The sequence below is a fragment of the Pseudoliparis swirei genome, chromosome 22 (assembly GCF_029220125.1).
Source record: "Pseudoliparis swirei isolate HS2019 ecotype Mariana Trench chromosome 22, NWPU_hadal_v1, whole genome shotgun sequence".
In the NCBI taxonomy this organism is placed as follows: Eukaryota; Metazoa; Chordata; class Actinopteri; order Perciformes; family Liparidae; genus Pseudoliparis; species Pseudoliparis swirei.
Window position 1 is genome coordinate 18866846 of NC_079409.1, and position 15690 is coordinate 18882535.

At 42.7% G+C, this 15690-nt stretch overlaps 2 protein-coding genes across 20 annotated transcripts in view; both read right to left on the reverse strand.

The window, feature by feature from the left end:
- Positions 1 to 320: 320 nt before the first annotated feature.
- Positions 321 to 3921, reverse strand: LOC130213295 (dendritic cell-specific transmembrane protein). The gene is made up of 3 exons (XM_056444784.1): positions 2932 to 3921; positions 459 to 794; positions 321 to 380 (listed from the first exon to the last, which is right to left on the reverse strand). The coding sequence occupies exons 1-3, from the start codon at positions 3919 to 3921 to the stop codon at positions 321 to 323; spliced, it is 1386 nt and encodes a 461-aa protein (XP_056300759.1).
- Positions 3922 to 6037: 2116 nt separating this feature from the next.
- Positions 6038 to 15690, reverse strand: part of rims2a (regulating synaptic membrane exocytosis 2a) — a 144854-nt gene continuing 135201 nt past the window's right edge. For 18 of the 19 annotated variants that reach the window (XM_056444735.1, XM_056444734.1, XM_056444731.1 and 15 more), the window contains 5 exons: positions 11125 to 11266; positions 10807 to 10919; positions 9082 to 9183; positions 8766 to 8905; positions 6038 to 8652 (listed from right to left, as the gene is read on the reverse strand). In XM_056444735.1, the coding sequence (XP_056300710.1) occupies positions 8449 to 8652; positions 8766 to 8905; positions 9082 to 9183; positions 10807 to 10919; positions 11125 to 11266 (701 nt within the window). In that variant the 3' untranslated portion in view covers positions 6038 to 8448. Of the gene's footprint in view, positions 8653 to 8765; positions 8906 to 9081; positions 9184 to 10806; positions 10920 to 11124; positions 11267 to 13537; positions 13950 to 15690 lie in introns of those variants that run through there. The other variant, XM_056444748.1, reaches the window with a different exon arrangement.

Consider the following 15690-nt stretch of genomic DNA (forward strand, 5'->3'; position numbering starts at 1 on the left):
TGAAAATAAATATAAAACACAAAACACAATACTAAAAACTAAATACTAAATACAGGGGGAAAATAAAGTAAAGTGCTGAGTTTGCAAGGATCTTCACCCTGACTGCTGGAGCTGAAGGACACTATTCATAGCCAGTCATTCTCAGCTTAGATATTAAATGGTAGACTTGCTTTCGTTTGCTCAATGAGGTAAAAGATGATTCATAAAGTAATGATGTAATAACAGGATCATCAGGGACCTCGATTCCGTTGTTTAATGTTGTCGTCATCAGAAGACCTTCTTATGCTTTCTTATCAGAGAATAGAATAATAAGAACATTCTTACGCGACACATGGCGGATCCCCTTTGGGCCTGAAGAGCAGCGGGAACCAGAAACGAGGCTGAAACAGAAGACAATGTCTGTGAAGCGCCACACGAAGAGATGTACAAACATAAGCAGCGATGGGCATAATTAATACCTTTAAATAAAGTGATGGGAGGCTGTCGTCGTCTTTCCCCTTCCTCTTTCTGCCTTCCCTCTTCCTCAGGATTTCGCCGTGCAGGTACTCCGCTCTCTCCTCCGCCGCGCTGGGGAAGAAGCGCTCGCAGACCATCAGCCGGAGCTGGGCCGCCTTGGCAGCCATCAGAGCCATGAAGGACAAGGAGAGCAGGATGGCAGCCAGAGGAGCCACGGAGCTGGAGAGCAGCAGCTTGGGTTGAGGAAGGCACTTCTTCTCAAACAGGGTCACGGAGTAGGAGAAGTCCTTCTGATGGCGCTCCTCACTAAGCGGTATGCCGATTAGAGTCGCAATCCCCTGAGAAGATGAGTGAATATTCATATTAATACACACTGCCAGAGATGTTTGTAAGTTTACTGTACAAAAGGCTAAAAAAGTGATAAAAAGAAGATGTATTTCTATTGTAGGAGTCCCGTTATGGAACAACGTTAAAAAAGATGTAAAAATGGTCAACTAACTTTTGTTTTCAAAAGGATTATTTATAAAACAATTTTTGAGGGTTATACAGTAAGTGTGATTGAAACGTATGGATATGGAAGATGTCTGTAATATATACAGTGCATCGGGAAAATATTCACAGCGCTTCACTTTTTCCACATTTTGTTATGTTACAGCCTTATTCCAAAATGGATTAAATTCATTATTTTCCTCAACATTCTACACACAACAACCCATAATGACAAAGTGAAAACTGTTTTTTGCAAATTTTTGCAAATCTGTTAAAAATAAAGAACGAAAACATAACATGTACATAAGTATTCACAGCCTTTGCCATGACACTCAAAATTTAGCTCAGGTGCATCCTGTTTCCTCTGATCATCCTTGAGATGTTTGATTGGAGTCCACCTGTGCTAAATTCAGTTGATTGGACATGATTGAGAAAGGCACACACCTTTCTATATAAGGTATCACAGTTGACAGTGCATATCAGAGCATAAACCAAGCCATGAAGTTCAAGGAATTATCTATAGACCTCCGAGACAGAATTGTATCGAGGCACAGATCTGGCGAAGGGTACAGAAAGATTTCTGCAGCATTGAAAGTCCCAATGAGCACAGTGGCCTCCATCATCCGGACATGGAAGAAGTTTGGAACCACCAGGACTCTTCCTAGAGTTGGCCGCCCAGCCAGACTGAGCGATCGGGGGAGAAGGGCCTTAGTCAGGGAGGTGACCAGGAACCCGATGGTCACTCTGACAGAGCTCCAGCGTTGTTCTATGAAGAGAGGAGAACCTTCCAGAAGGACAACCAAATCAGGCCTGTTTGGTAGAGTGGCCAGACGGAAGCCACTCCTCAGTAAAAAGCACATGACAGCCCGCCTAGAGTTTGCAAAAAAGCACCTGAAGGAATCTCAGACCATGAGAAACCAAATTCTCTGGTCTGATGAAACAAAGATTGAACTCTTTGGCCTGAATGCCAAGCGTCATGTCTGGAGGAAACCAGGCACTGCTCATCACCTGGCCAATACCATCCCTACAGTGAAGCATGGTGGGGGCAGCATCGTGCTATGGGGATGTTTTTCAGCGGGAGGAACTGGGAGACTAGTCAGGATCGAGGGAAAGATGAATGCAGCAATGTACAGAGACATCCTCGATGAAAACATGCTCCAAAGCACTGGGGCGACTGGTTCATCTTCCAACAGGACAACGAAGCACACAGCCCAGATAACAAAGGAGTGGCTTCGGGCCAACTCTGTGAATGTCCTTGAGTGGCCCAGCCAGAGCCCTGACTTGAACCCGATTGAACATCTCTGGAGAGATCTGAAAATGGCTGTGCACCGACGCTCCCCATCCAACCTGATGGAACTTGAGAGGTTCTGCAAAGAAGAATGGGAGAAACTGCCCAGAAATAGGTGTGCCACACTTGTGGAATCATACCCAAGAAGACTTGAGGCTGTAATTGCTGCCAAAGGTGCTTCAACAAAGTATTGAGCAAAGGCTGTGAATACTTATGTACATGTTTTCGTTCTTTATTTTTAATAAATGTGCAAAAATTTGCAAAAAACTGTTTTCACTTTGTCATTATGGGTTGTTGTGTGTAGAATGTTGAGGAAAATAATGAATTTAATCCATTTTGGAATACGGCTGTAACATAACAAAATGTGGAAAAAGTGAAGCGCTGTGAATACTTTCCGGATGCACTGTATATATATATATATAGTTTTTATTTTTTACTTTATTATTTTTCTTTATTTTATATTAATTTTCTGAGTTATTTGATTATAATAATTTAGGATAGGAATATAAAAGCATTTTTGCTTCTGCCTATAGCTTTTTAGTCTTTCTGTTTTGTATATTATATGGAATAATATTATATTGTATTGCAATGATTGACTGAACAAAATACACAACAACAAAAATACACAACACAAATATTCAGCAACACAAGTTGTAAATGCAGAAAGATATCAGAAGTGCTTTCACAAGCATACTTACTGTGATGCTGATTAACAACGGCACATGGAACGGTTCCAGCTCTGATAGCTTTCTTGTCACAATATCCACGAAGCAGTACAATAAGGCATCCACAGTTATGAATAGGACCCAAGCCAAAACATGGGAGACAACCGGAACGCCGAACTTCAGCACGGCTCTCCACTCTGTGGCGGTGGGGCGGGCCGAGGGCACGGCGGCGTACCGCTTCTCTTCCTCGGGCGTGAGCGGCAGGACGTGGGCCTTCCCCTCGGTCTTACGCTTCTCGTCCAAACCAACGAGGGCGCTGCTCACGAAGCGGTTTTGGTATTTGGCGTCGCCGCAGTACTTCCTGAGGTGCAGCGCGATGAACAGCATGAGCACGAGGAAGCTGAAGGCGGGGAACAGACGAACGGTCACCGAGGAGAACGTGTTCACGAGGGACTGGACGTACCTCACGGTGTCGTTCAGCTTCTGCTCCGCTTCACGGAGCTTCCAGCTGAAGCTCTCTGACTCCAGCCTGGGTGACACCTTGAGTTTGGAGTCCAACTGGACCACCCCGAAGTCGGTCACCCCCTTGAGCATGTTCCCTAGCCACTTCAACATCTTGACGTAGTTACTGAAGGGGGTGATGATGGCGGCTTTCTTGGCCTTCAGGTTGCAGATCATGCTCCGGACCAGGCCCGTGGTGTTCTCCAAGGTGTTGCGGATATTTCTGAGAACCACTAAACTGGTCCCGGCGGCCAAGAGCAGGTTCCGACTCTTCTTCATGAAAAGGGAGATCACAAATAGAATCCCCAGGCACCGTACTCTCTTTGATAGGAAGAGGGCAACGGTGAGCAGCGCCCCGACGCAGGGGGCGATGCCTCCGGCTGCCGCCAGCTCATAGTTGAGGGTGAAGAGGAGGTAGAGGAGGAGCAGGGAGCTGAGCAAGAGGCTGGAGATGCTACATGTGAGGAGGAGGAGGAGAGTTCTTCCAACGCCGTCCCTGTTCCCAGTTATGAAAACATCCATAGCCAGGTAACCAATATTCACGAGGCTCCGTTTCATTGCAATCAGTGGGAATAGAAACCTGGCTATTGAGGAAGATTTTGGGTGGCGAGGGAACTGGGTGGGAGGGCAACACTAGAGTACACAGCCACATTGAAGAAGAAGAAAACAGATAGTTGCAAAAGACATTTAATGATGACCAAAATGTCTCGCAACCGTTGTCAGAATCCTAAAATCTGAAAAGTTGCATTTTAAATGTGAAACAGCTGTACTAATAATGCAATCATGAAGGTCATACCTGCGGTGCCGAGCTTATCATCTGTCCTGGTGCATGTAGTTCGCTGGCTCCTTAAATACAGCTCAAACAGGAAGTGACCTGCCCCCTCAAACCTCAGCCACTTATCAGTCATCCCTATTTTAAACCAAAAGCAGAAGCCAACATAGGCTGATTTACAGTGTGAGAGACTTGTGCTTTGGAAGATTGTAGTATGGCTCTAGTATGGATGCATGTGTTCACAATAATTGTTGTATATGCACTTAAAGGGACAATTCACTCCAAAATTCAAAATACACAGCTCACAACAATGACACCTTTTGAACTGCACAGGCCATCACACTGATAGAGAAACTTCGTTCAAACACAATAAATGTGGTGGAGTCAAGCAAATTGTTTGGAGTAAGGGAGAAAAAAACATTTTTTAATGTTAATATATGTGTATTTTTAAAACATTTATATTAATAAAATTGATAAAATTGCTAATTTCGGATTTAACAGCTTTATTTGAAAGTATGCACTAATGATACTTATATGTACCATATATGTAGATATTTTACATCCAGTCAGGCTCCAGTCCTCTGGTGGTGCGTTTAACCCTTTGATTACATTTGTATTGCAAAATATGCCTTATTGCAGTTGATGAATATATAATATCATATTAATAATGTGTTTCTTTAAGGGAACGTGAGCACCACCATCAGTGATCTGCTCCACCATGGGTATAATTTTTTTAAATGAAGTTATGTTTTTTTCTGGCATTATTATTCGGACTAACAATGATGGTAGGGGTTGATTTCCAGTGATAATTAATCCTTGCAGGTGCTGACGATTTTCCAGGTGTAGAGTGTAAAGGCAGAGTGGGACATGTATACTCTGTTATGCAGTTGTTTCCCACTATTTGACGTTATAGCTGATGACAAAATATCGTTCCTCTCCTCTGACCAAATATTTACCTAAATTTGATTTGAGATTTGTAATATACTTATAATTAATGTACAAAAACAAATAAAACTGCTGGTTTGACTGTTAATGATACAAATTATAATAAGTGCAAAGTAACGTGCGATATGAAGTGAAATGATGCTCCTCATATTTAATTTCTACAATCTGGCTATTATTCTCCGCCTCAGAGATTCCATATACAGGACTGTCTCAGAAAATTAGAATATTGTGATGAAGTTCTTTATTTTCTGTAATGCAATTAAAAAAACAAAAATGTCATGCATTCTGGATTCATTACAAATCAACTGAAATATTGCAAGCCTTTTATTCTGATTTATTGCTGATTATGCCTTACAGCTTAAGAAAACTCAAATATCCTATCTCTAAATATTAGAATATCATGAAAAAGTATACTAGTAGGGTATTAAACAAATCACTTGAATTGTCTAATTAACTCGAAACACCTGCATGGGTTTCCTGAGCCTTGACAAACACTCAGCTGTTATAAATCTTTTTTTTAACTTGGTCTGAGGAAATATTAAAATTTTATGAGATAGGATTTTAGAGTTTTCTTAAGCTGTAAACCATAATCAGCAATATTAAAAGAATAAAAGGCTTGCAATATTTCAGTTGATTTGTAATGAATCCAGAATGCATGACATTTTTGTTTTTTTAATTGCATTACAGAAAATAATGAACTTTATCACAATATTCTAATTTTCTGAGACAGTCCTGTATGTGTGCACATTCTCTTATGAATGAGACCCTCGGTTAGGGGATACAATATCCTATAGTTTGCATCATGGGAATTGTAGGATCCAAGATATTTGGAGCTTGACTGAATCCATCCAGGATTTATGTTTCTGCAGATTCTATAGAAAGCATGTCACACTCTTGTGTTATAACCACCCAACTCTTGGCATCAGTGTAATATCAATTTTTTTATTTGAAAAATAACTTACATAAATCTCTGTACTCAACCATACTTAACCAAGACATAGCCTTGGCATTAACACATTGCACCAAAAAGAGAAAATGAAAAGGCATTCAAAAGGATAAATAACATATGTCTTTGTCATCGCGTGAGGCATTCTTCCTGTTCCAAGCGACTCTATCAATCTGTTCATGGTAGCTTGTTTATTCAAATTCTGACATCTAAAGTTATGTACAATGAAAATTAAAATATATGCTGTAGCCTGTGATAGCTTGTGACAAGGTTTTCTTGGACACTTAAAAACGTCTCATCGTCATATGGAAAAGGAATAATGCCTCAGTTCAATTTCATTCAGACATACTGCAACTATAAGATTCATATACTTCCCAGACAAGAGAAGTATCTTTATAATTACTAAAAATAGAAAATAAAAAATAAACTGGTCTTGGCTTTTAAATAAAACTAACAAAAATATAGTAAATTAATTTCATTTTCATCAAAACAAGAAAAAACATTTTCTGTGGCAATATCCCTTGTTATTTGAACTTGTGATTAGCTCATCTTCACAAACAGTGACTGTAAAATTGAACCACAGCAACATACATCTCTCGCATGTTTGCTGCCTCTTGATTAGGTGTAGACCTCTTGCTGTACTAATACAGATTATTTTTGCATGTTCGTCAACAATACTGAAATAAAATACACTTGCAATCACAACTGTTTCGTCAACCTCCATTAAATAGAAAATATTTTCCTTGTCACTTTTTTCTCAAAAACCTGAAATAAAATATGACCTTGGGGGTGGAATGTTTTTGTTAAAACTTCAATAATTGGCCGCGGAAGACCAATAACTAATTTGTCGTAGAGTTCAATTTAAGGTGAGGGAGAAAAGTAATGAAGTTGACATGCACTGTACAAGAAACTGCAAAAATTCCAAATATCATCTTTATCAAAACATGCTGAGTTACTGTAAGGTGTGCCCAAGCCATGTTGCAGAAAATCCTTTTCAACATGCTTGTTAAACAAATCAAACCCAAAATAAAATACATACTGAAACAATACAGAACTGTAAAACAACCAACAGTCCTAAAATCTGGACAATATCAGGGGACTGAACAATGGTAGCAATGAATCGTACAATGAGAAGTACCCTGGGACAAGGAAGAAAAGAGAAACATGTACAATTTGCACATAATGTTTATCTTGATAAGGCATGAGCCTTTTACAATGAAATAAATAACTTACATTTATTTTCATTATCACTTTTTGTCACAAACATTTTTCTGTTAAATAGCTCCAAAAGTTTCCTTTAAGTTTCCCTTATCTGCATGTCTGTAAATCACAGACTCATGAATGGTCTAAAGAATGATAAACAATGTCTTTTTTTTACTCACGATGTTGCATTCACTCCCCTTGAAAACCATGCACTAGTGAAATTTATCTTTAAAAATAATATCAATTGTTGAAAATGGCTGATCTGTTTTATTTTTCATCTTTTATGTAAGTTGCAGCCTCAAGAAAATAATTTTCTTAATTTTTTAAAAAATGCAGCTAAATTTGTGTCCATGCAAATGAACTAAAAGGGAAAAACATATTTTTTTTTCTCATTTAATTTTCATACAATATATCAACAGAGAAAGAATAATGGTAGATTTTACATCTTTTAATGGGCTTTTGATCGTTACTGCATATTCTGGAGTGTTGATGGTAGCCACTTCAATATTGCTCTGATTAATTTTGAAGTCTTTCTGGTGATTTACCAGTACGGTTTGATACAGTACATAATGTGGGGTATTTATTTTGGGGTGGGGGCTGGGGAGGGGGGGGGCTGAGGGGTGTGGATACAAGCTGAGACACACCTCACCAAAAGTGATGGTCTCCAAAGCTCCATCTACACAGCTAGGTCTGTTGGCGTGGCGTGACCAAGCATCTGGTGAGAAACACTGTCACCCCTTCAGATATAAGAACATTGACTCTATAACAACAACAAAAAGAAAAGAAAAGAATAAAAAGAAAAGAAAAAAGAAAGAAAAACATTTATTTTTCATTCGAAAAGGGCTTCTGTAGAACTCGTTTAGCGGTTCCCAGTAATGACCCTCATGGCTTCGAATTGGATGAAAACCTGGAACTGACGGATTCCTCGTGCTAAGGAGTTCATTCCAGCTTCCTCCAAATAACAACAACAACAACACCCGGCAATCCCGGCCGCCAGGCGCTTGCGACACGCTTCTCCACGTGCACAATGTGCGCAACGTTTTTTGCTCAAAACACAGGATCACGTTTTGCACCCCTAGAAACAGGCTCAGAAGACACAACATCAAGCATGCAGTGTAACCGGGGGGCGTGACCTGTCGTCGCAACACTGGCTGCTACAACAATGCTATCAGTCCGCACGCTGCTATGACCGAGAGAAACTGTCCAGTGACGAATGGGAAGCTCTTCTTGTCAGTGGCGCCAGAGTAGGGTCCACCAATGAGGAAGGAGGAAAGAGCTTAAACCAGCCAATCACCATGTTGGACAGGTCCAGCTCATCTAACAGTATCTGAACTGCTCCCATGAATGATTTATGGTCCATGCGTCCATAGTCACCCCAAACAATGACCTGCAGAGAAGAACACAGAAACAGAAAGGAATTAAAAGGATGAGCCAAGTTGAGAGAGTGACAGATTCATTGGTTTTAGTGAGACTGATTCATTCCTGTGTGACCTTTCTTACCTGTAAAACCTTCCGTCCTGGACTCTCCTCAAACGGCAGTTGCTGCTGGTAAAGAGGATCCAAGGTTTTTCTTGCTACTTTTGTTTTCTTTTTGGCTATGCAGACTCCGTTTTCCAAAAGGTAGACCTTTACATATGGTGCTGAGAAGACAGGAGGAAAGAGGAAGAGCCCAGACAAGTTTACAATAGGCACAACCTCTGATTCTTATCCCACAGCCTGAAAGAACATGCTTTTTCACGATGTATCAACGTTTACATGGAACTCAAGTAAGTGTGTAATTGCCTGTGATGAGGTAAGTTGTGAGAGCTTTAGTTACCTGGCAGTGCCTTGGAACCTGGTTTTCCCACAAGGCCACGGGCTCTGATGATCTCCACCTCCAGTGCTCCTTTCTTGTCCACCATACCGATCTGGATGTCTCCTGAATAACAAAAGTACCTGCACTTTTAGCACACTACTGACTGATGTCTATCAGGATCTAATGTATACGTTTGCTAACAGGCCATGCACCACATTCCTTCAAAGTAGCTGTAATTAAACGTTTCCTGAAGAAGTCCACTCTGGATCCAGAGGTGTTGGCTAACTACAGACCGATCTCTAACCTCCCCTTCCTCTCTAAGGTCTTTGAGAAAGTGGTCGCAGATCAGTTGTGTGACTTTCTACATCATAATAGTTTACTTGAGGAGTTTCACTCCGGATTTAGAAAACACCACAGCCCAGAGACAGCACTGGCGAAAATTACTAATGACCTCCTGATTGCATCAGATAAAAACTAATCGTTGTACTTGTCTTGTTTGACCTTAGTGCTGATAAAGGACTCATCTCTGTATTCGTCTTGTTAGACCTTAGTGCTGCGTTCGACACCATTGACCATGACATCCTGTTACAGAGACTGGATCAGTCGATTGGCATTTCAGGTACGGCATTAAGTTGGTTTAAATCCTATTTATCAAATAGATCTTAATTTGTATTTGTAAACGATGTAGCCTCGATGACCACCAACGTTAGTCACGGAGTTCCAAAAGGTTCTGTGGTTTGACCAATTGTATTTTCCTTATATATGCTTCCTTTGGGCAATAAAGTTCAAGCATCTCTTAAAGACATAAATCAATTATCTGATGACGTGGTTTCGATGGCATTGCCCTGGCATCCAACACCACTGGAAAAAATGTCGGCGTTATCTTTGATCAGGATTTGTCCTTTAACTCCCACATGAAGCAAATCTCATGGACTGCATTTTTTCATCTATGTAACATTTAAAAAATCAGACACATCTTGTCTCAAAAAGATGCAGAACAACTGGTTCACATATTTGTTACTTCTAGACTAGAATAATGCAACTCCTTATTATCAGGTGGCTCTAATAAGTCTCTTAAGTCCCTCCAGTTGATCCAGAATGCTGCAGCTTGTGTACTCACTAACACTAAGAGAAGAGATCACATTACTCCTGTATTAGCTGCTGGCTCCCTGTAAAATCAAGAATCATATTTAACATAATTTTCCTCAACTACAAAGCCTTGATGCTCCATCATATCTTAAGGAGCTTGTAGTACCATATTGCCCCACTAGAGAGCTGCGCTCACTAAATGCGGGACTACTTGTGGTTCCAAGAGTCTTAAAAAGTAGGATGGGAGCCAGAGCCTTCAGTTATCAAGCTCCTCTTTTATGGAACCAGCTTCCACCTTCAGTCCTGAAGGCAGACACAGTCACCTCATTTAAGAGTAGACTCAAGAGTTTCCTCTTTGATAGCGCTAATAGTTAGGGTTGAATCAGGTTCACCTGGTCCAGCCCCTTGATATGCTGCTATAACTTATACTTATAGGCTTCTGGGGGGACGTTTAAGGATACACTGAGCTCCTACCTCCTCTTCTCTCTCTACTTATGGATGAATTTACATCTCGCCATTGCACATTATTAACTCTGCTGTCTCCAGAGAGTCTTTGTGACTTCACGTCTCATAGGGTCCATTGGCCCTGGCTGGGTCTGATGCCTCCTGCCATGGCCCTGCTGATGCGCCGATGAATTGAAGGACTATTGTTCTCACCCATAGGTGGCGTAGCCAACGTTTGCCGTCCCACCAGCTGAGCCGGGCCGAGACCATCCAGGAAGTCACTGAACTGGGCGTCTGAGGAGAGCCTGACACCAGGGAAGATGAGACTGAAGGAGGGAAAGACACCCGGGTTACCACAGCGATGTTGGCATGAGACGGAGAAAACCTCTGCAGCCCATTGAAAGTCATGAGGATTTGGAATAGTGACTGCTATGAGTCCTCATATCAGATTGTTTGCTCTGTACGTTCAAACTGCTCCCAGGAGAATGAGTATGCAGGAGCTTATTGACTGATGAATATGCATCTCCTTACTTTCCCTCGGAGCTGTAGCTGTTCATGCTGCCGTCCGTGGACTCCCGGCTGGCCTGCCGAGTCATCCTGCTCCTCATCTCCACCGCCAGGCCCGTCTCCGTACTCCTCTGGATCGTGCTGCGTAACTTCTTACCTCCCGCTTCTACACACAGAATGACATGACACACAAGGAAAGAGAGGAAGGAAGAAAGAGAGGTGGAGGCTGTCAATCCAGCACTTAGTGAGCCATGCAGCGAGTTGCACTCACACAGCTCATGACCAACATTACCTGTGCTTTCATTGGTTTGTAGAAGAAGAAAAAACCCATTCTAGATGGAAAACAAAACACAAAGACTGCTTTGTGAATGAAAATCGATCTCTCAACCAAGAAGTGCGCAGAGCTTATTTTGGCAAGGAGTATGTCCATGGCCCTGGGCCAATCACAGAAGGTTGCTAACTCAAGAAGCTCTACAGAGGTGTACGCGTCCAACAGAACAACATGTGCCAAGCTCCTCTGGTCTGGGCGACTCACGGGGGTCTTGTGGGAGTCCTGGTGAGTTCATGATCCACCCACAAACATCCAGGTACCCCCCCCCCCCCTCCCCCCTTCCTCACATCCGAAATGATCCAAGCTGACTCCCACCATTAGCCCTGCTGCTCTCTGCAGCCAGCCTCCCTGTGCATGGGGGCACGTGGCACACGTACACATACTCACAAGTATGAATGCAACAAGCCCACACACAACAGATACTACACAGAAAAATATATTTGATATGAGCAACTTAGCTTTGGAAAACTAGCATCGATAGAAATGTCTGTCTCATATGTTCTCACCCTGAAATACATCTATAATCTACAAGTTTAAAATTATAATTGTGCATGGCTATGATGAAAGTATTCTAAACTGAGCAGAACAAAATGTCATCGCAACTATTACTGTCATATCTCTGTCTTATTTTTTAGACTTCAAATAAATGCTAAATGAGGGCATTGTGTTATTTCCCAGAGGTCAAAGCCAGACGAAGGTAATAACTCAGAGTTTACCTTCAGTGCACTGTTTGCAAAGTCATGACAAGCAATCTGTAGATTTCCTTATGACATTTCCTAGTTCGTATAGATGAATCACATCTAGACTAGCAGTCCTAATCCAGCATCATCACCTTTCACCCTTCCCCCTCATGTCAGAGGAGACACCAAGGAGAGCAGAGATCTCTCACATGGGCATAAACACACATGAAGCCTTTCATCCCAGACATCTCAGTCCTCCAGCCATCTTCCTGCTCTCCACACTTTACAATAGGAGACGGAGACGCATAGGTCGTATCTGACGTCTGTAGTGAGTCGCAGCTCGTAGATCTGGGCCATTAAGGGGCCAGTCGGATGTTAACAGTAGACATTATAAACGCAGCAATTCGGTGCAGAATGAAACGCATTGGTCACATATTTGCTAATACTATACTTACCATCATATTATTGAATGGGTGGTTTTCTAAAATAACTTTATAAGAGTTGCTTCGACAAAAGTGTGCTGAAAAATCATGTTTCCCTACATACACACATGTGTGCATCTACATTATAGACAAACACACAAACGCACAACGGCATTAAAAGCAGTGGCAGACAACACCGGTTGGAGAATGTGGCGGCCAAGCACTTTTGTATCTGGCAACATGAAGTGGGAGGGGCCTAAAAGTCAGACGAACTGGCTCGACACCAGAAGGTCACTGACCTTAAATCTTGGCCAGACAGCAAAACACAATGAGCAGTGGAGAGCTGCTTGGCGGCCAAACAGTGGAAGTGTGAGTACACGGGTGTGTGTGTGTGTGTGTGTGTGTGTGTGTACGATGACGGTACGATCAGTCAAAAGTGTGTCGAGGTATGCGCTGCAAATCCATGACCTTTTGTGTTTGTCTGTAAACAACAAGGAAGCGAGAGGAGCACGCGAGGCAACAATATAAACACACACAGGAGGCGTCATCACTTCCGTTCAGACAGTCATGTTGTATTCTGCAAGCTAAATAAGCATCCTCACGAGACACAACAATATGATTCAGTACAGCTACTAAATCCTTTGTTTTCATTCACAGAGCCAGACATCAAATCATCAGGGGGAAATGAGATATTGTGACGAACATGAGAACATATTGTCAGACTGGTTCATGTTCCATCGTCGCAACAACAAAACAAGAATTATGTGTATTTCACACCAAATCCAGAGCCTGGATGATAAATGGACGTCTCTTGAGATGCAGGCACATGTATCAACTTTTCGATCACAATGTTACGCACCTTCACCCTAATTATGTTCCAATTACATCTCTCAACCTAACAATCCACACCTCTGCATCTTCCCACTGACCCTAAACCCATCTCCTCCATCTCTGTCCCTCAGTTTAAAGCTGCTGCTGGGACACTTCCCCAGATGTCATCTTACCTCCGTCCTCCTCGTCGAAGGAGTTCATGCAGGGGAAATAGACGGCAAGCGCTTCGAAGGATGCAGAGAGGCTCATCTTGCTCTGGGAGTTCTGGATACGCATCCCGGGGACCGCAGCAGAGGTATCGTGCCCTTGCCTGCCCATGGTGACCGGCAGCCGTCCTTGTCAATGCGGTGAATGGAATTGAACGCACGAGACGTCAGCTGTGCCTTCAGAGGATGATCTTGATGGCAAAAAGATTTGAAAATCAACTCAAATCTGATGTGGTTGATAAAGTCCAGCAAGAGGAGACTCTGTGCTGTGGGAGAGCAAATCTGTGCACTCGTCTAGTCGCTTTCTAAATGCTGTGTCGACTGCATCTTAGGGAGAGCTTCGGAAACACGGTGCTTCAGTAGCTGAGTCTTGCTCTGTCTGGGTCTGACGTTCCTACCGCATCTCTCTCTTCAGGGGGGAGGGGAGAGAGCTGCATCGCGCTCCACCAATCAGAGAGCCAGGCTTCTCAGGCGCACCTCGGCTGGCTCTGCGGGTAAACCAGCTCTACCCAGAGATACTGAGCCCCCCCCCCCCCCCCATCCTCAGTTTGTTTCCCAACATTTCTTCTGTTATCATTTACTTTCTCCTTTTGATTCCTCTGCCTGCCGTTTTGATTCTTTTGTTCTATTCAAGACCGTTATTTTCCTCTTTTGTCATCCCTCCCTCCCATCCTTCCCTCCCTCTCCCCATCTTATCCACAAACGCCAGTGAAAACAAGCAGTCATTATTTCCAGCCCGGCTCCTCTGTCAGATGGCTTCAGCCACATGGCAGCCACTCAACGTTCACGTGCCAAACGCAGCTACTTTATTCTCATATTATCCCAAACTACCATACCACAGCTGTGCTGTGTGTCGGGAGGAATTCACTGCTATTAAAACTGCTGAGAATGTGAAGTGGATGATTACGCACACATGCTGAACCTGACAACTTCATCTGTCTTCTTCCCACAGCCTCACAGTTATGTTGTGTTACAGGAAATGAATTCAATGAAAGAAGCTCTTTGTTTGAACACGGGTCAAACCTATCTAAACATAAACCTATTTATACCATTGGTGGACACCTGAAGTCAGCTCTATTTACACAGTCGAGGGCAGAAAGACACAACAGTCAGTGCGTTTACATGATGGTATAATTCAAATCTTGCTTTAGTCGGACTATGCTATCTTTTGGGGGATCTGCTGTTATCCCAATATACATGGCAGTGAGTAATTCGAATCATTGGCCGAATGCATGTCATATCCGATACGATAGGTGGCGCTGTTTTCATTACAACTCGTGGTGATACAGCCATTTCCGCTTGACCTCTTCACCACTACCAACAACAACCAACAACAACAACATCAACATTTCGAGAAAGATGGCGAACAGAGAGCAAGGCGAAGCTACATCCCTCTACTATTCTTGCATGATGTTAATAGGAGTACAGCGAATGCAAATGGCGCTATTGGCGTTGTTTGTTTGTTTTCTGCCGGCCAGGCTCCCGGCAGTGACAACTTATCGTCTCTTTCGACTTCCGGGTCACGACATGGGAGGAAGGGAGGGAGGAGGGCGGCGGGATCTCAAGCATGCGCAAAGACGCAAAGTCCAGTTCCTAATCCAATTCACCGTTACATGCCGCGATAGTCGAATTATCAACCGGATCGGATCGAGTTATCCAGGGGTGTTAATCGGATCGTAGTCGGACCGCACATAGTCGAACAAAGGTGTTTACATGAAACGGATAATTCGATTTCAGTCCGACTAAGCCAGTTATTCGAATGCATGTAAACACGGTCAGTGAGGCCAAGAGAAAAGTTTTCATCACAGGTGGTCCCTGACATACTGATACATCTGCCACTGGCATTGTGTGAGGGGCGTGAATGCATGGCTTTGAACTAAACCCGAGCCCCTCTGCTAACTGTCTCTGGTGCTGCTCTGACGCACTGCCAGAGAACCAATTATGGTGCTTTTTTGTGTAGCATATGAGGCACAGGACAAGACAATTGACAATAAGCCCCGCTTCCTATCGCTTCTTCAGGTTATCATGAAGCCCACATTGTCACTGACTGCACTCTGAAAAAATATATTACATTTTTTAAAAGACAGTGTACAATATGTTAACATGAACGCACACTCTGC

What these genes read in the sequence shown, in the direction of transcription:
- LOC130213295 (XM_056444784.1), bottom strand. Translation starts at nt 3,921, where the DNA reads ATGGATGTTTTCATAACTGGGAACAGGGACGGCGTTGGAAGAACTCTC. An exon ending in CGTTGTTAATCAGCATCACA is followed by an intron (nt 795 to 2,931) that starts GTAAGTATGCTT and finishes TCATCTTCTCAG; the next exon opens with GGGATTGCGACTCTAATCGG. An exon ending in TCCCATCACTTTATTTAAAG is followed by an intron (nt 381 to 458) that starts GTATTAATTATG and finishes CTTCTGTTTCAG; the next exon opens with CCTCGTTTCTGGTTCCCGCT.